We start from the raw sequence: 22477 nt of genomic DNA on the forward strand, positions 1-22477 counted from the left end.
GAATCTTCTGGATTGGAAAGCTTGTTAATAACGTTGGAGTGGCAGCTCGCTACAGCAAGCAGTGAGCTGCAAGATGTATTAATATGCCTCAGACGGTTACGTAACTACAACTGTGTGTGTGTGTGTGTGTGTGTGTGTGTGATACATGGATAAATCTAACACCTCCCACACTTCCCCATCTCTCTTTCCTCTCTATTTGTCTGTCTCTAAATGAATACAACAATTATAACCACCAAGTGATGTTTTATATATTGTGGCATCAGTGTAAGAAGCAGCTGTATAAATACATGCTGCTGTTTTCCTGCTTGTGACGTACCTCTCTAGTAAACAGTCTTTGTTAGAGCTAAAACATCCATAAAAAAATCAGCTTTTGGATGACAGGGAGGTGAGGAGAGATTATATGGTCTTAAAATGCACTGTGAATCCGTTTTAATGTCTTTTCATCCCTCGCTCTCTTCCTCTCCCTCCAAGTCCTGGGTTTCTATTATTGTCTTTCAACCTCTTCATCCCCCTCCTCCTCATCCTCGTCTCCTCTCTTGCTCCATCCTCAAACTCCCACGGTTTTCTGCTCCCTCTCTTTCCCTTCCACCCATCCTGTGCCTGGTTCTGTTGCCTAGCAACACCTCCTCATCTGCAGACAGACGTTTCTGGACGATCTGAGTTCTTGTGACACATCTCCGTACACACACACTGCACTGTAACATTATACTAATGAGGGTGTGTTGGTGACCATAATCATGTTTGTCCCAGGGTTTAGAAACTCTCGTTCAACACAACTTGCCCCTCATATGAAGACGGTGATACTGAGATGAAACTGTAATTATGTGGGGGGGGGGGGGGGGTTATGGGCAATTATTTAGTGTCCCCTTTCACTTCGCTGCTATTCACAGACTAGGGGGATGGTTGCAACCTTTAGCAGCACTTTTCTCTTCTAGTCTTGTGTACTAAAACTAACTGTCAGATCCTGCTGTGGTAACATTGATTTAAGCGTGCAGAAGCTGACCAAAACCCCACTAAAAATGTTTTTCTTTACGTGGGCATTAACGTCTGTGCTTACACTGAACTCTCAGTAAGACATTGCATGCAATAAGTAGCAGATGAGTCACTTGAAAGCAGCACTTCCCCCACAGGAGCAGTCTTCACCCAGAGAACTGGAAGAGAAATAAAACAAGTCGCTACAACATCTTAGTTCATGATATTTTATTGGAAAAACAAAATGTAAAGACTAGCATGTACAACTTGGAATGCAGATCAACTGAACTGAACAGTTGGACTGGGCCGGGCCTCGCCGCACCCACACACACGCGCACGCACACTTACACACGCAAACTCACACACAAACACTAGATAGAAATGCCGCAAAGCACCGACCCCGTCCCCACTAAACCGAAATACCCCCGGAGTATCATGATACGCGTGTAACGTTTTGAGGCAAAATGCTGCGCTGAGTGTGCTTCAGTGACGAATGACAATGTTCACTACTGATGTATGAACTTCATCAATGTCAGCAAATCTTCAATTCAGCAAAAACTGACACTCACAGCATTGATTTTGCCCCAAAAATTGCTCGTGTATCATTGCCTTTAAAGCCCACCCAACCCCTCCAAATAGTCTAGGAGACACCCGCTGCCTGAGGGGCTCAAATCTACGCCCCACCCAGGCTTCACCCTCAAAAAAAAAAAAGAAAAAAAAAAGGTAAACACACAAAAGGATAAAGCGATTATCCTGACATGCCAGAAACACAGAATCTAAAATGAGTTCTTATTTATTCCATTTTAATATTTTTCTTAAAAATATCTCTGTCGTCACTGACTTCATTTAGGTAAGCAAACTGCAAAGGTTCTGCTGGTTCACTCGCTCCCATCCATCTGTCACCTAACCCCCTCCCTCCTCCCTGTGGGGTTCCCAGGCCGCCCCGAGGCCCGACAGCAGCCCTCTGCCACTGGGCTCTCAGCAGTAACCCGTCTAAAGCTGCATGCATGAAGAACAGGGGGAAAAAAGAAAAGAAGAAAAAACAGGAAGTCATAGAAGAAAAAAGGCGATTGGCCAGCCCAAATAATCGTCATGACATCAGGCAGATGGAACCAGGAAGCAGAGGAGCAGTGGCCAAACCAGCCAGCTGCAACAGAGGATCTGATTGGGCAGCTCAGTGCTGGAGGGGGGGAGGGGTGGAGGGAGGGAGGGGAAGGGGCGGGTAATACAAGCCAGTACATGCAGATTCATTTAGGTTTTTTTTCCTTTTTGTCTTTTACCTTTTTTGAGCTTGTTTATATGGACAGATTTTCAGTTTTCCAACATTCAGTTTAAGTTGTCTATACAGAACAGTATGAATATATGTAGATTTTTGCAATAAGAGGTAAGTGAAACATTTGACTGATTGTTTGTCTTTAACGTGAGCCGTGTTCATTTGGCGGTCATCATCTGAACGAATTCTGTGGAGGAAACAAAGAAAAAAAAAATCAGAAACTGTTTTTAACTCATTTAGTCACACAGTGAAACACATGACCGATCAGCAGACCCAAACGCAGTCTGCAGAGTTTTCAGCGATGACCCACAATGAAAATGTGCGGTATGTTTTTGGCTTGTAATGTGATAATATTAATTTAAGATAAGAAAGTAATACTTTTTTCAGTGAATTAGAGCTCAGCCACACTGATCTGAGGATCAAGAAGTTTTTCCCACTGATATCAAAACACATATCTCTTCCTGTCTTTGTGTAAGTAGCTGAACACTGGACGTGTAAAACCACACGTTGCTATTTGTGAGTCATAGCTGAGAGAGAAATACAAACAAAGTCACGTTGGATTGAGTGAACTTTTGTAAATGCCTTTGACACATTATGAGCAATAATTTGAAACTATTTCACAGGAAAAGACGTGATAATGTAAATATACTGAGTTTATGACATACTTGGCATATAATAAGAATTTGAGGTAGGAAAAAGTATTTTTGTTTTCACTGGGTCTTAACATTTTGAGTTTTACAAGTAGCATCTTTATTGGTGGAAAATCTGTGGAATACTGCGGGTACAGATTCGGTGTGGGCCTGCTGATCAGACAGTAGGAAAGCAGCTATTAGACACTCTGACACATGAAATGACCATCGAGCTTCTGTCTATCATCAGTGTTTGTCAGTTTATATAACTGGCTCTGGCTCCACAAACAGGAATGAATCATAATACTGATGATGGAGGAGAGGTGGTGAGTGTGTGTGTCTGTATCAGTGTCGTTGGGTTTTTAAATATCCAGATAGACTTGGCTCTCCTTGTACCTTCGTAGTTGACCTGTCCGTCTCCGTCGATGTCGGCTTCTCTGATCATCTCGTCTACTTCCTCGTCTGTCAGCTTCTCTCCCAGGTTAGTCATCACATGGCGCAACTCTGCTGCGCTAATGTAGCCATTGCCGTCCTACAGCCAAGAGAAAAATGGATAGTTTAACACAGACACACACACACACACAGTCACTCAGTCTTATATCAAATGTCAGAAGCACATAGACTTTAGGAAGCTTTGAGTGTTTTGTGCAGTGGTGAATCTACGAAGTGATGAATGTTTCTACATCATCTTTACACCACATAACAAAACTCAGACCTACCTTGTCAAAGACCCTGAATGCCTCTCTGATCTCCTCCTCACTGTCAGTGTCCTTCATCTTCCTCGCCATCATAGTCAGGAACTCGGGGAAGTCAATGGTCCCGTTGCCTAGAGGAGAGAAGGTCAAAGTTAATATTAAAAAAGGATCTACAAACATAGGTTTAACAAATTAATTGTTGTCCATGTTGAGGGGGGAACCAGCGTACCATCAGCGTCCACCTCATTGATCATGTCCTGCAGTTCGGCCTCAGTTGGGTTTTGACCCAATGACCTCATGACTGTACCCAGCTCCTTTGTGGTGATGGTGCCATCTCCGTCCTTATCGAACAGGGAGAAGGCCTCCTTGAACTCTGGACAAGGAAAATGACAACATGTTATAAACAGCTGATAAAATACAGATATGTGCTGATGTGTTTAATGCTTAAGATGTTAAAAGAAAAGTGTTTTCGTAAAGTCAACTTACCAGCAATCTGCTCTTCTGTTAGTTGGTCAGCCTGAAAAACAGAAGCAAAGACATTTAGGAGAGATGGAAGCTAAAGAAAATAGAAAATAGTACAAGTTGTGGCTCAAATAATGACAAGTTTTCATCAACTTGTGTCCAAAATAAAGACTATATATATATTATTTACTTCCAACATGGTAAAAATCGACTTCTTTTCCAACATATCAGCAACAGTGTGTATGAACTACATCAAAAACACCCATCATGGGATTAAAACCTGGTGTGAACCACACTTCAAGTTTAAGTCAGAGTGACGCAACAATGAGGTTTCTTTTTCTTACACTTGTGGGAGCGTCTCCCCTCACACACAGCTGTACTAACATCTGCTCACAACACAAACATCTCTCCAGTACGAACCACACACCAACAACAGTTTAGAGCTATTCCCAGCTACACCACCCAGTGGCCCTCTTCATGTCCCTGTGTTTATGCATCTGTGAACAACCTTGATCCCATCAAAGTGGATATCTGTGAGGTCCGCCACCAGCTTCACTGCTTTTGGCTCCGTTTTTTTTGCCTCTCCGCCTCTGCTTCCGCCTCCTCGTCTTCCTCCGTCCAGCCTTAATCCGCTGCCTCCTCTGCGTTGCTTTAGATCCATACCACCACCTCCTCCTCCTCCCCCTCCCCCTCCTGTGCATCCCCCAATTGCTCCCGTTTTCATGGTGAGGCCGTCCAGCGCTCCCCGCACCATCACCAAGCCCTCAGCCATGCATTCGGCCCTCTTGGTGTTCTGCACGGCTTGTTTTTTGACTTCGGCCAGCTCTGCTTTGGTCCTCTGCAGGCAACTCCTCAGGTCCTGCATCTCCCTGACCAGGCCGTCCGTGCGGCTGGACGACGTGTCCATCAGCATCTGCAGGAAGGCCCTGTAGCTCCTCTCCTGCTGCTGGATCAGCTCCTTGTAGAAGTGCTGCTGCTCGTCCAGGAGGTCGTAGACGGTGGACAGGCTCACCAGCTCGTCCTCCGCTTGGTACAGAGCCACTTTCTTCGGCATCATGGTGAGCGAGGGGTGGCAGGAAGGGCACGAGTGATGTCTGAGGACGGGAGGAACGGCTGGGTGGAAGAAATGATGAGCAGACATCTATCAGTTCCTCCTGATTGGTGAAAGAGACGGAAGGAGAGACTGATAGACGGTGGATTTTGCCATCTCTCTCAAAAAGTCACATAACTAAAGATAAAGAAAAACTTTGAGTCTTGATTTGAGTAGATGGTAAAATTGATGGATTTCTTCAGTCCTTCAGTTTGGGTCAATGCTTGAATGGAAATCAGATGACTGGATAATTGCAGGACTTGTTTTTCAATCCTTCAGGAGTAGACAAAAGATGGATGACAGAAGTCTTCACGGTCCCTTTGGAGTGGCACTGACCTGACAGGCAATGTCTCCCTTTTCCACCAGCTGGACGATGAGTTGATGGAATAGTTAGTTGATGTTTTCCTGGTTACTCGTCCGTCCGTCTATCCGTCTCTCAATAAATCTGTCTGTCTGTCCTTGTGTCTCGCCGCACTGTGAGCATGTGTGATTGCACACTGTCCTCTCCTGGCTGCATCCGACTCTGAGAGGGTGAGACTTTGGAGAGACCTGCTCCCTGAGCCTCCATGTCAGCAAGTGAGTGTGTGTGTCATCTGTCTGTCCATCTCTCCAATAGATGTAAAGTAAAGATGAAGTGTCCACCTCCTGCAGCAGCTCAACAGATGAAGAGCCTTCAACAGTTGACCAGAGAAAGAGAATATCTGTGTGTGTGTAGGCCAGGCCAGAGGAGGTCACCCAAATGTGTCAAGGAAATTGATTTAAGGTGTGTGTGTGTGTGTGTGTGTGTGTGTGTGTGTGTGTGTGTGTGTGTGAAAGAGAGAGTAACAGTGTCCAGACTAGGGGAGGTCACAGAGGTTTTGTGTGTGTGTGTGTTAATCTGTGGCCTGTCATCTCACTGCTACGGTTGCAGCTCCTAGGGAGGATCGGTTGGCTGGTCATCTGACCTCCCAAACAGCATCATGGGTCAAACTAAACGGCCCCCGCTGGCAGGGCCCCTATGAGTGACACACTCAATTCCCCCCTGAATCCTGCATTTACAGCTTTATGTGAAATAAATGAGCCAAAAATGCTAAAACTCCAGTCCAGACTGTGAGAAATATTAACACACAGTAGATGTTCAGAGGATGATGTCTTCTACAAATTATTTCTCATTTATTTCCTTTCTACAAATCATTAGTATCTTCTTAAATCACAAAGATTGTCTGACAGCACACCAAAAAAGGGATAACATATTTGAAGTTCCTCATTAATTTGTCATCATTTTTGAGTTAAAACACACATGAAGCTCATTTTCTACAGCATCATTTGCTGTACAAAGCTGTCAGTTGTTAACACAGACTGTCTGCTGGAGGCAAACGTCTCTGGTGTGGTTTTGAGATTGAGATCGCTGCTGCAAACTCTTCCTCGAGGCAGTTTATAAAAGGTGTTTATACAGCAACACTCTGCAGGAATCTTCAATTGTAATCAAAGAAGACAAGTTGTGAATCTGAGTTTTTCAAATCTTTGTCAAAAGGTTCCTAGAAATCCAGATTACATCTTATATATTGATATTTTATTGATGCCATCATATTGTGATATGGCATAAGAGTTTCCTTTCCTGGTTTTAAAGGCTGCATAAAATGATGTAATTTTCTAGACTTACTTACTCATTATATGCACATTACCGATGATTATTTATGAAACACTTCAACCAAGTCATCCCTACAATACTGTCACAATATTGACATCCAGCTCAAAACTATTGTGATATTTGATTTTTCAAATGGTATCGTCCAGCCCCGCAACGAAGTTTTAATACAGTTAAGCGTTATGAACGAGGCTTTTCGAGTTTGGTCGGTGAGAATGACAGCGATGGCGTGCGTCTGTGTCCATGCATGTGTGTGCACGCTGTGGCGATAGTTAACAAGCTGCTAACCCCTGTAATATTCAGGCCAAATTCCTGTCAAGGTTCCGTAATTCCTGGCAAGACAGAGCGCATTCCTGTTAGATAACAACATGTGAAGCCCTGTGATTTTGTCTTAAGGCAGCCTGAACACTATTTAGAAAAGTTTGTAACGCTGCTATCAGATCATCAAGAATGATTACCAACTCCAGATGTTTTCATTGTTCTGAGCAGCAAATGTACAGGTGTAAAATAAGAATACATGACGATCATTACATCTGTTTTGTGTCCAGTCTGTTATCACTTCCAGCATGTCTGAGTCACGCCCAGATGCCAGAAAACACTAACAATTCCCTTTTTCTCTGCTTTAAAATAAACCAAATGAATGTAAAAGGAACTGTGACTACTGTCTCACGGACTACTTCCTCCTTCCTGTGTCAAACGTCGTCGGCCGTGTGGTAATGGTAACCACAAAAACCCGACCACAGTTCCCATGGTAACTAATCCAACAGAAGATAATGTGACAGTGGCCTGTGAGGGACAGAAGATCCATTTTCAAAAATCACATTAAAATCTAGACGCAGTGGGAAGATGAGCCTTAAAGATGTTCGAGACATGACTTCAACACATATTATACTACTAGTTATTTTAAAAGAAACTTGTCAGGCTGGTTTAAATGAAAAATCTCAACACTCACAGAACATTTAGTGTGGTTTTAAACTTAAATTACCACTTGACTTTATATTTAAGGCTAATTTAACTCACCTAAAATACTTTAACTATACAAATAAATTAAAAAACATACAGTTACTTCATCCATTCTGCCATGATTTACACATACAGGTGGTGATTCAATTGGCTGCTTGTTTAAAAGGTGCTGTAGAATTATAATCGTTGTTTTTCTACTTATTGAAATACAAAGGGAGTGGATGGAATATTAAAAAACATCTGTCTGTATAAAATGAATACAATTTGACAGTTGCTGACCATAAAGCTGAATTAACACCATGAGAAATAAGTTCAACAGGTCAGCTGTTGTGTTAGACTGTATTAGATTTGGCTGAGAGTATAATCAGGTAATGTTTTACACATATAACGCAGATTATATTATTCTACTGTAATTAATGACCTGACAGAACAGAAAACCAGAAGTACGTGAGGTTGAGATACGCTGCGAGAGACACGTCAGGCAAGACTTTCCTGTAGAAGGAAGAAGGAAGTGTGTAATCACCTGAAAATAAGACTCATAGTGTTTTCATTACCTTAAAATTAGATCTTTATATGGTCACCATGTTTCTACAGTAGCCCAGAATGGACAAACCAAAAACTGGCTCTGAAGAGGGTCCTAGTGTGTGTATTTTGCGAGTTTCATAGCCATCGTAGCTTCTCAGGTGAACGGGGGAGGGGTATTCCGTTGGGTGCAATCTGCCACCTCACCACTAGATGCCACTAAATCTTATACACTGCTCCTTTAAAAATGTGATACATTCAGAGAAATTAACTAAAAGCATCATTCTAAGTGACACGTTGCTGCACGGTTTGTTAAATGTATTTACACAACTGATTACAGAAGTAGAGGGCTTTTCCTGGAGCTGGTCGCCTACAATGTCTTACTTATAGCCTGAAGAAAAGGTCTACTATACCATATAGTCACATTTTAACACATGGGAACAGAGCACTGTATGTGTGTCAATGGAAACAACGCTCCTTCCAGAAGCTATAAACTACATGATGGGTGTATGATGCTACCACTCCCTGAGGACTGATCCTGGGACACTGAAAAAGACGCTGACATTGTGCATTTATGGAGAAGCTACGTTGGGATACATAAGATAAAGCAGACTTCATCCAGACATTTCCTCGTCAGTCAAAAAAAAGAAAAAAAAGAAAAAAAGTCTACATGTTCAAACTGGGTTTATGAGCTGCTAAGTATATATCTGCTTTCTTTCCTTGTGAGCACATACAGGTGTTACAGCATATTTTATGACCCAATTAGACCTATCAAGTACTTACCTCTGCAGTTTTTTTTTATAGATGCTGCATTCAAGATAGCTGCTATCAAACAAGATATGTAACCCTTCTTCCGCTATCGAGACGACAAATGACAGTTGTATTGGCAAAAACTGGTAACACAAGTGCACATCTGTCCGTCACACACATCAGCCTTTCTTTTCGTGGCGGGGTTTTAACATCGACATAACATATCCCGTGTTCAACACTGCCGACTGCGTTTCCAACATCCATCCACACACCGCCTCTCCTCTCAGATGTTACACACAATCACTCTTTGGCGATGTTAACATTAGCTGTGATGCTAACACGGGCGAGTCAAACCGAACTGACACTACTATTAACCACTTACGCAGTTGCTCTTGTTAAAAAAAGCTCCGTAAATATTAACTCAATAAAATGATGCATTCAATGCCAGGTAGGAAGTTGCGCGCCTGTGATGTGACCGTAAGCCTCTCTCTCTCTCCACCGTTAGTCTAACATTAGTGTTCACAGCTACTTCGATAGTTAACTCTATACAACTAATGAGTCTCCTCCACTCGCTCTCTGTCTCTGCAAGTGGAGGATATTTCAATTAAGTGACCACACAGGAGAGAGAATGTATTACAATAGATAGAAATACTCACCATGTTGTTTGAGTTAGAAACGCTGGTCTGCTAGCGCTACAGGGAGAGAGGAAATGGACGGTTGCTGCTACTGAGCAGGGCAGGCTGGAGGCGGGCCGAACTACCGCTGTACGACTCACTGTATTCCTCCGCACTGTCAGATAAACTCGCCCAGTCAGTGAGGCGTCTCTGCTGCCTCCGTTTCTGCACACATACACACACATCAGACTCAGGGGTATGTCATGTTTAACACAGGGAAGTTATTCTGAACTTTTTCTGAGTTGAAACACATTTAAGAAAGGGAAGTGAAAAGGACTGTAGTTTCAATGACCTTTAAGATGTGAAAAAGCCCATGTTAGGGACTACTGACCCACCATCTAATTGACCTGTGTATATCTAATTTGTTGATGCCACGTTCTCATTAAGTCCAGACCAACCTTTGCTTGAATCAAGGAAGAATGTAAGACCTCACAAAGCAAGCTCCAGATCCCCAGGCTCTCCAAAAGCTCCAGGTTCACTGAGTTTATTTCTTCCCTTAGCCTACTAATTTGTAGTTAATAATCAAATTACCAAAACCAACTCAAATGCAGTGAATGTGGGGCTTTTGGGGCCCATCAGGATCTGCATGATTTGTCCAGTTGGTAATCTATCCTTGATGCTGTTTAAGTCATAAACCTACATCAACTGATATGTAATATTAGTACCACTATTCCAAAATGAAGCCCACTTCTCTGTTATTGAACACATATAGTCCAAAATCTGACAAAAAATAGCAGCATTGTAGATAAATTAAATGATTCTGTCCTTTTCAAATCCACCTCTACTTATCGCACCTGTAGAGAGTGGAGAAAATGGATATGTTTGCTTTAAACTTTTGTGCTCGGTTTATTATCACAAATTCAAATATTCGTGCAGATTAGTATAACCTTGGATCCTGGAAATAATTGTGTTTAGCCTATATAGCTTCAAATGAGAGCTAAAGAGGGACAATACCACGGTTACCTCATGTGGCTTTCTAGAACAATTTAAGAAAAGAAGCAAGCTGACTTCATATTAATCACATTTTGGGTGTAATCGAACAGTAATGGGATCCATCAGTAAGGAATATTGAGCTGCAAACCCATGTGCAGTACTACTTTTACTTTTTACTAGATGCATATGAATGAGGGCAGTGGAGACAGTGAAATAGCATTAAATGAATGAATCAAACAATCAATCATGTAAACTATCACACATTCTCAAACAAGTTCATCTATTTGTATTAGTCATGTCTCTGAATCTGAACAAGGAGAATTTTCTTGGCACTCTCCCTAACTCAAACAAAGAGAGACAGTCAACACGGGTGTGGGTGTGTTTCAAAATCCGATTTTGGGTGTGGAAGACTGTCTCGTAAATATTAATTGGACTGTCTCGGATAAAATATAGTTCAGATTTAGTGGCTTATTTCCTTGTCAAATTGACTTTCATATATTTTCCAGTATCTGTCTGCTGTCAGACAGTGATTGCATTATCCTCTGTGTGGCTACATGTCCCATCCGCCTGGCACCACTCATAAAGTCTGTGCCAAAGGCTGCCATTACACCGTCAGACAATGTTAGTATAATGATACCCTAAATAATGACTGCCATCTGAGTGGATAAATGTGAGTGATTCTTATTACACAGCAACCTAAAAACACAAATTTCAGGTTAAAAAAAAACACCATGTTATTCTCTGACCCATTTTACGTAACATCTCTAGTGAACTATATTTTTGTCATAAAATATATTGACATGTAAAGGAGGATTATTTTGAGGATACAATTTTGTCTAGGGAAAAAAGCAAACAAGCTTTTATTTAAATAATTTAGTTGTTCATAAGAGTGGCTGTTTGACAATTAGATTAAACAAAGAGGAGTCAAATATCACTTTCAATTAACTTCCTCGCATCTGCGATTCAATCCCTCGTATTTATCAGCACGCACCAATTTGATAGTGCAGCCAAACAGAAAGTGGAGGACTATTTTCTGTTGCACAGAGTTTTATAGAGGCGGAAGGATACGCTCTATAAACCGCGGCTGACGGTACTGGAGAAGTTGCAGTTTTGTTTTTGAGAGGCACGTTTTGATTGGTCAGAGAAGACCCGCAATATTGTGCACGCTGTACAGAGGCCGCTGATTGGCCAGGACGGATCTGCAATGCGTCAAACCACGGCGCGGTAAAGGAAGGCGGCAGGAGGGAGCGACTCCACCGCTACTGTGTGTGACTCTGTGTGTGTGTGTGTGTGTGTGTGTGTGTGTGTGTACAGCGGCCCGTAGACTGTATATGAAGATATATTTATTTATATATAGTCTGTGAGTGTGTCCCGTGCAGTGCGTGATTATAGCAGAGAAAACTTTCAGGTCATTCACACAGGTGCGTTACCAAATAGAGATGATGAAAACGAGGCTGCATTACTTTACATTGAATTACATTTAAAATATTGCATAGTATACGCAACAAGTGACATATTTTACACTGATTTAATTTAACAATACTTTATGCATTTAGTGACCAAAAAATAAATAGTAGGTACTATGTGAAAACAAGTCTAATCTGCCTTTTACTGTCTTGGTTGTCAAGATAAGATATAATTTAACCTCCTTATCATCTGGAGTTTCTTAACCTCTGAGGTGTCCAAAGAGTGATGAAGTTGAAGCATTTGCATTCTAACATTCAAAGTTGGTTTAATAATGATAACACTATTATTACTGTAGAAAAATAGATCTTTATTATAATTAAATGATGAAGAAGTGTAATGTTACATTTTCCATGTTTTTCATTTGTATGTTTACAGTTTCTTTGATTTGACTCAAATGTTGACGTGCTTGCTTTGCAACATCACATTTTATAGAGATATTGTTCACAACACAGGTGTCAGTCCAACCTCAGTTTGTATGTTCATCAGATTATGTATAAACACAACTGGAGCACTAAGATGAAAATTCGATTTTTATTGAGAAAATGATCTAGTAAAACACAGTCATAATGGTTTGCTTTGAAAATAAAGTATCTTCAGACATATAAAAAATGGCCCATTGCCCATATGTGGATCAGATCACTGCAACTTCACTGTTTAATACTGCAGCTATGTGTGTGTAACCATCTGAGTTTGTGTGTATGTCCTGCTGTTGCCATCAAAGTGTGCCAATATGTGGGTGGGCATGTTGCCAGCGAAGCAAACTCAAACTGAGCTCTACAACAAGGTGTGTGTGTATGTGTGTGTGTGTGTGTGTTCAGTCCTCCAGTAGTATATCCAGTTCTTCTAAAGGAAGTCTGACTCGTAGTTCTTTCTCTGTCATCAGATCTACAAACTCCTGCAGATGGTCAGGGAACAGCTGCACTGCATCCATGTACAAACCCTGATCAAACACACACACACACACACATGAAAAAATGCAAACTTAGATTCATGCGTGCATTCATACACATAAAGAAAGAACAAACAATTGAATTAAAAATAAACGGCACAGATGTTCGCTGTGTCTCACCTTCGACCAGGGAATATTCTGTAAAGCCCTGTAGAAGAGCCCAGTGGCTTTATCCACCTTCCCTTCTGACACCTACAAATACACATTACATACAAACACATTACATACATGTACTACAGATATAAGACTTTCTGTCAATATTTGTATCTCCAAATGTGCAGTTACACAAAGTAAGTCTGTATGAGCTGATCTTAGCATGTGTTAGTTCATGTGCTCATGTCTCTAAGTCAATATTTGGGAAAACATGAAAGAAATGGCCTTGTAAGGTCAGAGATTAATAAGCACAACAACATATAGAACAAGTGTACTTTTCCTATGATTACTGAGAGGCACTTTTAAAAATATTCCTACCATTTATATTTGATTCTTCTTTTCAAACAACATCTTTTGTTTGTTTATTTGCTACTTTTTACCATCATATATGCATCGTCAGCTGATGGACTTGAAAAAATGAGTCTGATTGGGTTAAAAGTTGAATGGGATTATGAATTTTGGGTAAAAAGTGATGAGGTACCCTCACAGGAGCAGTGAATGTGTGTGAGCTTGTGAGTTATTTGCCGTCTCACCAGGAAGTGCATGTACATCCTCCAAAGTAAAGAACAGTGAGCGCCCATCTCTGTTGCTATGGAGCTTTCAAACAGTCCACGGATACGGTTGCTAAGGCCATTCTCTGGCAGGATGGGCAAGGCGGCGTCATTGCAACAAGACCTGTAGTGACCATAACAAGTATATTTAGTTTACAATAAGTTGCTATTTATTCAGTTATTAATATTTAATGTAGGTGTTAGAAGCATTTTCTAGGTTTTTCTTGTACTATCTGTGTTCAGAGCATTAGGTTGTTACAGTGCTTATTCCTTTGCAACATGGGTGCAGGAAAACCCAGCACCTACCCATCATCCTTACCTCTGAGCAGCGTCCACCAGCTGCTTCCTTTGTTGTTCAGCAACAATGGCAAAGAGGCGTGGCACAACACTGCTGTTGTCCTTGAAAACAGAGTGAAAAAAGCGCCGCGCCCGGCCAGCGCTATGGTAACGGTTCTCCACCTGAGGGATGGGGGGGGGGGGGGGGGGGGGGGGGAGTAGTAGGTCACATTGAGGTTATCAAGGTAAAGGTAAGAAGAGAAGAGGAACAGGTGTCTGTTACTGAAGCTTATTTTAAATGACTGATTGTGATGATTAAAAAAATGAAAAGGTTTTTGGTATCTTAAGAGCAGAACATGGCTCACCTGTACATATATGCTCCAGAGAGGGGCGCTGCTAGACCAAGTTGAAAGGGCGGAGGTCAGCGTCTGTCTCAGTGTTGCCAGTGGAAACACGCTGATACTGTTGTGGTGTTTGAGCAATGATGCGTGCTGTACTGCTAATGTCTCGCACTCAGAAGCTAGTTTTTGAACACGGTGCCTGCTCGTAGGGCTGGAAGCAGCTGCAGAGTGACTGGTATCAGTGGCTTCCTCATTACTGCTGTCAAGTGTTAGCGTGCGGTGCAGTTCCTCCATCCTCTCTCTTGCCTGAATGTAGACAGCGTGAGCTGCTTGAATGCCCACTGTGAGGTACTGGAACAGAGCGTAGCAGCCTACCAAACCTCTCAAACTCAACTTGTCTTCTAGTACATCCTCTTGACCTGGTGGTGGAAATGATGAGACAAAATTAAGTTTCAATGTTAAAATGAAAGGTTTCTTTAGAGGAAGTACACAATGTGAAATGCAATGTACTGTAGAAGCAAGGGGCAACCATCTGTTTGGCAATGCTTGTGTTTATTAAAAGTAATTGTATTCATATCTGGAGTACTAATGAAGTACGCACTCAATCTGATCAGGTGGATCAGTATTGGCAATTTGGCAAAGACATTGATTTGGTAAGTGGATTATTGGTCAAATGAGACTGATCCATAATATATACAGTTTTATCATTAGCACCATGATAACTTCAGTTAGATGTACTCAAAACTGGCTGATGACTCATAGTAACAGTAATCTCTGTCCTCATGTTACATGCAGTGAGGTTTTAAATTTAGGACAAAGAGCTTTCCTCTTCTATTGGATCAATACTCACTATTATCCCGGAAGTAGTATTTGGGCAAGACTATTTGGATTGGTGCATAACTGATAGTAATGACTTATAATTGAAGCTTAGTGTTCTGTGTTTCAGACCAATTACTACAAATGATGACCACCATTTTCCAAAGACGACAATGGTGTTTGGATTGATTGACAAAGTATAAAGGCAACTAAATATTCATGAGATTGCATATTTTACACAGGTTTCAAGCCCCTGCAGGTAGTTTTCATGCCACACTGAAAACACTTCCTTGTTAAATGAAACACAGACAACTTGCTGAGAAAATGAACCTTTTTTGTTGGCCTGAGGATTGTGGAGGTCTTGGTCCAGTGCTGACAAGCTGGCAGACAGAGCTTGTTCGTATGACTTTCTGGCCTTCAGGATGGAAACCGGAGAGAGGGACTGGGAGGATGATGAGGAGGAGGTTCCTTCTGCTAGCCTGGTTAGTACACACACAGCCGGGGATGCGGTTACATCACTTAGTCCCCCTTCTCGCACACTTGCTCTGTCCTCCGTCTCCAGCTGGGCCCACAGCAGACACAACTCACAGAGGGTGGGGCTGCTCAGTCCTTTGGTTCCCCCTATCGCCGTTGCCGTGGAGAACACTTTGCGAGCTTCATCAAGGTTGCCCAGCATCCACTCCAGGTGGGCGTACTCCCTCCACAGCACCAACGATGAGCGGTTGTCGGATTCTTTGAGCAGTCGTTTGGCGACCCGCTTGCTGCGCTTTCCCTGAGAGCGGAGACGTTTCTTGTTGCTGCAGCGCAGGCAATGCAAGACCTGACACACACAATACCAACAAGTAAATTAGTGCTAAGATCGGACACTTTTTTGACCTGAAATCTAGCTTGTAGTTCTATTTTAAATCAAACTTAGAATCAGTTAAAGTGGCTCCTACCTTGAGTTTCTCGTACTGCATCCAGCTGAGGGATAGGACAGCTCGGTGGTTGGCAGGAAGGACAGGCTGAACCATACTGAACACATTGGTGATAAACGCCTCGCCGTGCTTCCCAAGCCCCGCTTGCTTCCTGGTTCCCTGAAGAGTGGTCATGTGACCGACAGAGTTAACCCCGGGGCCAGGTAGTTCATGAGAGGTCAGAGGACGCTGGGGATCGTTACCTAGGAGAAGACATGTGAGTCTCATCTAATTTATGTGCTTCAAGGTGATTGTTAGATTTTTAAAAGTAATATGTTTTTTTATTATTTTGATTGATGGTGTCTGTGTAATTTTTACCCTGAGTGAATAATGAAAGGTCCTCCAGCAGCACGGCAAGCTGCTGACAGGGGGCAGCAGAGTTCACAGGAAGCCCCAGGAATGACAAGAAATTGAGAAGAAGACGGAGCTGGAGGTCTGGTGAAGACAGATAAATTAGGGATGAACCGATGTCATCGAACAACACCTAGTGATGGAGAGAAAGTGAAAAAGAGAGAGGGAGGAATTAGTTCAATTAATTCCAAACATACATAATTCTTGTGGATGGAGACATGTCTGTCTGTCCATCTGCCATCTGGCTGTTGGTACCTGTCTGTCTGGGTCGTCACAGTCCTCTTCCGATTGGCCCTTGGCTTTATCAGGTCTCCAAGGTAACCAGTTAGCTGCTTCGCGAGACGACTCCACATCCAGCCAGACTGTCCATCTGGGCTGGCTCGGATCCTTCACCTCCTCTTCATCTTCTTCCTCCTCCTCTTCTTCTTCTGTGGACACACACACACACACACACAAACACACACACACACACATACACACATACACACAGAAACATGAAGCTGTTATTTTTGTTTTCATTATTCTAGCACAGAAATCAATTTCTAAATTATTCCAGTATTTATAACAATACAAATTTGCAGTAAAGCCTGACTCACTTTGCTTAAAGCTGCAGTTGGTAAGTCTTATAAAAGTAACTTTTTGTCATATTTGCTAAGACTGTCACTATGTAAAGACAGCATTATATGAAACTAGTAATCTGTAAAAAAAAAAAAAAAAAAAAAAAAATGGCTCATTTAGCCCCACCCACTGCTCCTACTGCACATTGCCAGAATCCACCGCAACCGGACAAAAAGAACCAATCAGAGCCAGGATTGTGTCTGATGGAGTGTCTGACAGCTGTCAATCACTGCTCACGCACACAGCCCCCTCCCCCTTCTTCCTCAGCTCGGTCAAGCTCATATCTCCGAGTTTCTAGGTAAGGTATAACCATGTGAAAGTCACTGTAAAGCGTTTTATATCTAGCTGTGTGGAGTGTAGTTCATGTATTACCGATCGCATGCGACCACGTGCATGTGGTCGCATGCACGTGGTTGCGTGCCATCGCGTGCACGTCAGGCTCCTCCGGGGGAGGGACTTTGGAGGCAGGGCAGGATTGCAGCGGAGAGGGAGGGGGAGGGATCTGACAGTTGTACTTCTTCAAATTTGATGTTAAGTCCTCTCTCTCCTCAAAGTTACCAACTGCAGCTTTAAAGGACCTGTGTGTGTGTGTGTGTATTTTACCTGCACTGGGCTGTAGCCACCCTCCTCTCTCTTGTTGGAGCATCCAGGCTTTCCAACCTCTGGCCCCCAACTCTCCAACCCTCGCCTCCCCACTGTCCCAAAACGGCTCGAAGAACTCGATCTGTAAACACACACACACACACACACACACACACACACACACACACACACACACACACACACACACACACACACACACACACACAAGATTGTTATTTCAGCTTAGCATAAAGACTGGAGACAGGATGTCATTGGAAAGTCTGTTCCCCAAACGGTCAAACTATTCCTTTGAGGCGTTTATATTTATGAGCATACAGTTCAATATGAGTATAAAGCTTATTGTGTGTGTAGAATTTGTGTTTTAGTTCAGGTGTGTGTGTTTGCACCTGCTGCTTGGTGGACAACTTTTGTACGCTTTCAGGTTTGTAGAAAGTGAAGTCAATCATGGCCTGAAACAGAGAAATCGCCTTCTCTGAGTGGCCACACTGACGCAAGAAGTGACACTGCTGGGTGAAGATATCTGAACAGAAAGACAAAATGAAACAATGACTTTTTAATAAGCACCGAGTACATAAATACAAATGAGAACTGTATTGAAATAAATGAGAGATTTATAAATACATTAAGATATCAGGCTTTGTGTGCAGTTTAACAAAATTCCTGTTACCTAACATATCTTCCTCGATCCCGGGCAGAGCCGGGTGAGAGACCATGCTGCCGTCCCGCACAACGCTGAGCGTGCTCAGACACTTCCCATAAGCAGAGTTGACTTTTGCCACAGTGAAGTTGCTGAAGTAGCTCTGTGTGAACAGCAGATACTCCCTCCAAAATGGGGAACTGTTAGGGTGGAGGAACACCTGCAATACAACAGGTAAAACACAAGTTACATACATGTCAGCATTATTCAGTGAGTTCTACAGATACACACAAACTCTGTAGACTAACCAGTTTCTTCCATTCTTTAGCCAGAGCTGATGGCTCCCACAGCTCTTGGCAGATCTTGAGCCTCTCCAGCTGCAGAGCGATGCAGCTTGGGTTGGTTGCGACGGCACGCTCTGCGATGCTAAGCTTTTTCTCCAGGATGGCTCGGTAGGAAGACTTGCTGCGTTCAGCTGAACCTGCGCCCTGCTGCTCCTCCTCGCCTCCGAATGCTGTTGCGCTGAGCTCATCCTAAAGAGAAAGTGAGAGGAGATGATAAAGATTTAAAGTCAAGCTGCATAGGAATAAACTGAAGAATGATTTGATTGGTGAAAAGCAATAAACAGGAAGATGTTTTGGTGAATCAGACTGAAATTACATCTTTTTTAGCTGATAAGGCAGCCACAAAAATGTACCCCCAAGTTTTACATTACCTACATTTTAAAAAACAATGCACTATTTGCAAGTTGGAGTGTAGAGAGCCTAAAATAATTCTAGTGATTCAACAACTTGTGGTCAGTTGACAGTTTTACATGATAAACCCAGCCAACCGGGCAAACGTCTCCCTACCTGGTACCGTATAAATTGTATCCACAGCTGTGTATCTCCCGGCTCTTCTCTGAGCCTCCTGTTAAACTCTTCGGTCCTCCCGGCCAAAAGCTTAGCACCCTGCTCTGTCTGTTTGTCCTGTTTGTCGTGCTCCGTCTGGTCCTGCTGTCCCTTCCCCTGCAGCCACAAAGCCGTGGAGGAGTCGTACACACCGAGGGGATTTACTGAGGACGTGTGCACTCTTCCACCTGCGGACAGTGGAACACGTTGAAGGTTTGTAGTTAGATGTGAGGAATAAAATGAAAAGATGACAGTATGTGGCAGGTATATCTGACATTAAAAAAGGGTGCTTAAATACAAAAACTGTCCTTTCTTGTAAATCCTAGTAAGCTGAGGTCCCATTCCACACTTTAGAGATCAAATACAGTTATTATTTTAAATCGGATCAGCTTTACTTTTTATATTAGTGCCAGTAAACTGCTCTAAATGTGAAGGTTTAATCTAATTTCCCTGTTATTATAAGGACCACTGAATTAATTAATATTGTGGATGCTTCTGACTAAGATATGTGTCAGCGTGGATGGTTAGGAAGTGTTTAAACTCTTAAAAATACAAGTCTGTCTGTCTAAACTCAGTATACGCCAATTCCAGCCATGCAGTGTTAACTGTGTATTCAGCATTTCTCATATTCAAATGACTTCTGCTTGATTTTAAAGTGGGTTCCTCTTTGTTACCTGTCTCTCCTCCTTTGTTCTCCCCCTCGTCGTCACCCAGGGGGATGAATGAGGTGGGGCTGGTGACATTGCCGCATTCGGGAATTGTTGGTAACGTGGGAACGGGGTGCTGGGACCTGACCAGCTGGCGGCTGACTGTAGAGAAGTATCTGTCTGCGTTTTTTTTCTTGTCACCACCTTTCTGTTTCTTATTGGACTCCGACTCCTCCCAGCTGACTTCCTGTCTGCGTGAGTCCAGACCTAAAGACGACTTGCCTTTCCTCTTATACCTGGAACACACAGAGTTTTAAAAATAACTTTAAAATCATAACCTACAACACTTTAATATAAGTAAATGATGACATTTTTCCCCTGCTCATGTGTTTTATTAGTTTGTAATAAACAATAGAAGCAGGTGGTTCATCCAGTGAAAGGAGACAAATGTCCCAGCATTGCCCACATGATGCATAGTGCTTGTGTGTATGTGTTACCTCGCTACGTCTCCTCTGTACAGAGACTTGTACGTCCAGTTAGCAGCGTCTGGTTTACTGTCCACACAGAACAGCTGCTGTGTGGGCGACTGGAGGTCATCCAACCAGGAGAAACGACTGGATAACGGAGCATCCTGGGGTCTACACACACACACACACACACACACACACACACACACAGACACACACACACACACACACACACACACACACACACACACACACACACACACACAACCACAAAACATGACAACCTGTTAGTGGAATTCTGATTCAAGTTTTTAAAGAATGTGTGATGTAAACATGTTTGTGTGTGTGTGTATGTGTGTGTGTGTGTGTGTACCTATCTGCCTCTTGTTCCTTTTTGAGGTCACTGGGAAAAATGATTTCTGAGTCTGACCCGCTAGAATCTGAATACCTCCCGCTCTTCTTTTTGTGTTTTTTCTTCTTTTTTCTGTGCTTTTCGCTCTTTTTTTTCTTCTTCTTGGGTGGCACATCACTTTCTTCCACATCTCTGTCTACACTGTGGATTATTAAGGTTAATACAACGTTAATGTGAGTCAGAAACACAAAAACATGTTCAAACTGAACACCTGCCTTAAGCAAAACCCAATATTTATTTTACTAATATTCCACATTTTATCTCGAGTACTTTTTACTGGAAATGTGATATAATAATGACATTTATTTAACACATTTTTAAACAAGAAGAATACATACAAAGATCTGAAGAAGAGTGTCAGTACCTTGAGTCCTTCTCGTTCAGTGTCTCATCTGTCTTCTCTAAAAAGCGACTGTGAAGAGAGAGTGCATCCCTGCTCTGAAAACTCCTATTTTTCAGCCAGTCCAACTCTAAAAGGAGACAGTACACCAAAACAATGAGTGTTATACCTTAATAAAGAAGACTGAGGAATCATGGAGATAAGTATCATTCACTGATGCAAAGGGTTACATTTCTCTTGTCTTCCATTACTGAAGAAGCTAAATCCAGCAGAGCTGTGGATGAGTCGAAGACATGACTGCACTTCCACGGATGATCAGAAACCTGGATAGTATTACATGGCTACATGGAGCTGAGTAACCAGTTTGAATGCGTGTTTCATTTAAAAGCAAGGTTAGAGTGGAAAAACAGGACACTTGACTGCATGTTTATACACTCATTACTCTGATGTAATAGTGATGACAACAGAACAATGTCTTTGTCCTTAAAACCAAAAAATATCACAAAATCTAGAAAAATAATCACCAGTAGACAACACAGAGGTATGTTTGACCATCTGAATAAGAATATGTTTTTCTTCTTGTTCTTTCAGTTGGATGTTTGAGCTTTGACATTAGAAGACTATTTTCACATTCATCTGCAAAGTGAGTATTTTCTCTGCACTTATTCAAAATCACATTTTAAGGTGCAGGCTTATAAGCATCTGACACCAATTCTCATCCCTTATACAACTTATACCAGTGTGATGAGGACACTTGAAGTCTCCAGTGAACATACACTGACTTCACATTGGAGTAGGAGACATCAGCTGTTAAAAATATTGACATATTCATAGATTCTAGATTTTTTAATGAGGGAGGAGTAGATGTCATTTGAAGGATTTTAATGTGGTAATTACACTTTTTTTCTAGAAAAATCATACAAGACATTATTAACTGTTTCACAACCATGGGACTGAAGCGTAACTAATTATAGCACCTGTCAATAAATGCCTCCGTTATTATTGAAAGCAGTCGTTGTTTTGTGTATAGGCTTTTTGCTAATGCTCTCAGTATAAAGCTCATACATGAGTGGCGTCATGTATGAGGCAGACAGACAGACGGTATCCTGGCTGTCTGTAGAAACTCTGTAACGACACACAAACGTGTTGCTAGGAAATCAGTCTGTCATTCAGAGAGCTACTGTTAATCTGCTAATGTTAATGTCAGCTAGTTTCCTGCTTCAGCCGGTTTATCTCCTCAAGACAACGACAGAAGACTCATGAGAAGAAAAGCCGCAGGGATTAAGACAAGCGTTGAATGAAGGAGTCACCTTTAGACGAATCTTCAACTTTAGTGTCGTCTGAAACTCCTGCAAAAGCTGGAAACAGCGCCATGTTGCTATGTCGCACATAAACAGTCGCAGGAAGATGACG

The 22477-nt window shown here is 42.3% G+C and overlaps 2 protein-coding genes across 2 annotated transcripts; both read right to left on the bottom strand.

The window, feature by feature from the left end:
* Positions 1-1185: 1185 nt before the first annotated feature.
* On the bottom strand, positions 1186-9754 carry calm1a (calmodulin 1a). The gene is made up of 6 exons (XM_053335471.1): positions 9640-9754; positions 4056-4086; positions 3799-3942; positions 3594-3700; positions 3271-3406; positions 1186-2432 (listed from the first exon to the last, which is right to left on the bottom strand). The coding sequence occupies exons 1-6, from the start codon at positions 9640-9642 to the stop codon at positions 2404-2406; spliced, it is 450 nt and encodes a 149-aa protein (XP_053191446.1). The 5' UTR covers positions 9643-9754; the 3' UTR covers positions 1186-2403.
* A 2677-nt stretch (positions 9755-12431) lies between these two features.
* nrde2 (NRDE-2, necessary for RNA interference, domain containing) lies at positions 12432-22438 on the bottom strand. The gene is made up of 19 exons (XM_053335461.1): positions 22375-22438; positions 21089-21188; positions 20686-20865; positions 20343-20483; positions 19873-20141; positions 19160-19386; positions 18617-18841; positions 18339-18528; positions 18058-18191; positions 17672-17792; positions 16706-16878; positions 16418-16583; positions 16082-16302; positions 15474-15963; positions 14352-14746; positions 14030-14169; positions 13693-13834; positions 13127-13198; positions 12432-12997 (listed from the first exon to the last, which is right to left on the bottom strand). The coding sequence occupies exons 1-19, from the start codon at positions 22436-22438 to the stop codon at positions 12872-12874; spliced, it is 3576 nt and encodes a 1191-aa protein (XP_053191436.1). The 3' UTR covers positions 12432-12871.
* Between the last annotated feature and the right edge of the window lie 39 nt (positions 22439-22477).

Source organism: Scomber japonicus, chromosome 16, assembly GCF_027409825.1.
Source record: "Scomber japonicus isolate fScoJap1 chromosome 16, fScoJap1.pri, whole genome shotgun sequence".
NCBI classification, from domain to species: domain Eukaryota; kingdom Metazoa; phylum Chordata; class Actinopteri; order Scombriformes; family Scombridae; genus Scomber; species Scomber japonicus.

Excerpts from the sequence above, each read along its gene's own strand:
- calm1a (XM_053335471.1), bottom strand. Across the intron at positions 3,407-3,593 it reads CATTCAGGGTCTTTGACAAG|GACGGCAATGGCTACATTAG; the intron begins GTAGGTCTGAGT and ends TCTTGGCTGTAG. Across the intron at positions 2,433-3,270 it reads CGGACAGGTCAACTACGAAG|AATTCGTTCAGATGATGACC; the intron begins GTACAAGGAGAG and ends TTTCCTCCACAG.
- nrde2 (XM_053335461.1), bottom strand. The coding sequence starts at position 22,438 with ATGGCGCTGTTTCCAGCTTTTGCAGGAGTTTCAGACGACACTAAAGTT. Across the intron at positions 18,192-18,338 it reads GATCGAGGAAGATATGTTAG|ATATCTTCACCCAGCAGTGT; the intron begins GTAACAGGAATT and ends CTTTCTGTTCAG. Across the intron at positions 16,584-16,705 it reads GTGACGACCCAGACAGACAG|GTGTTGTTCGATGACATCGG; the intron begins GTACCAACAGCC and ends CTCCATCACTAG.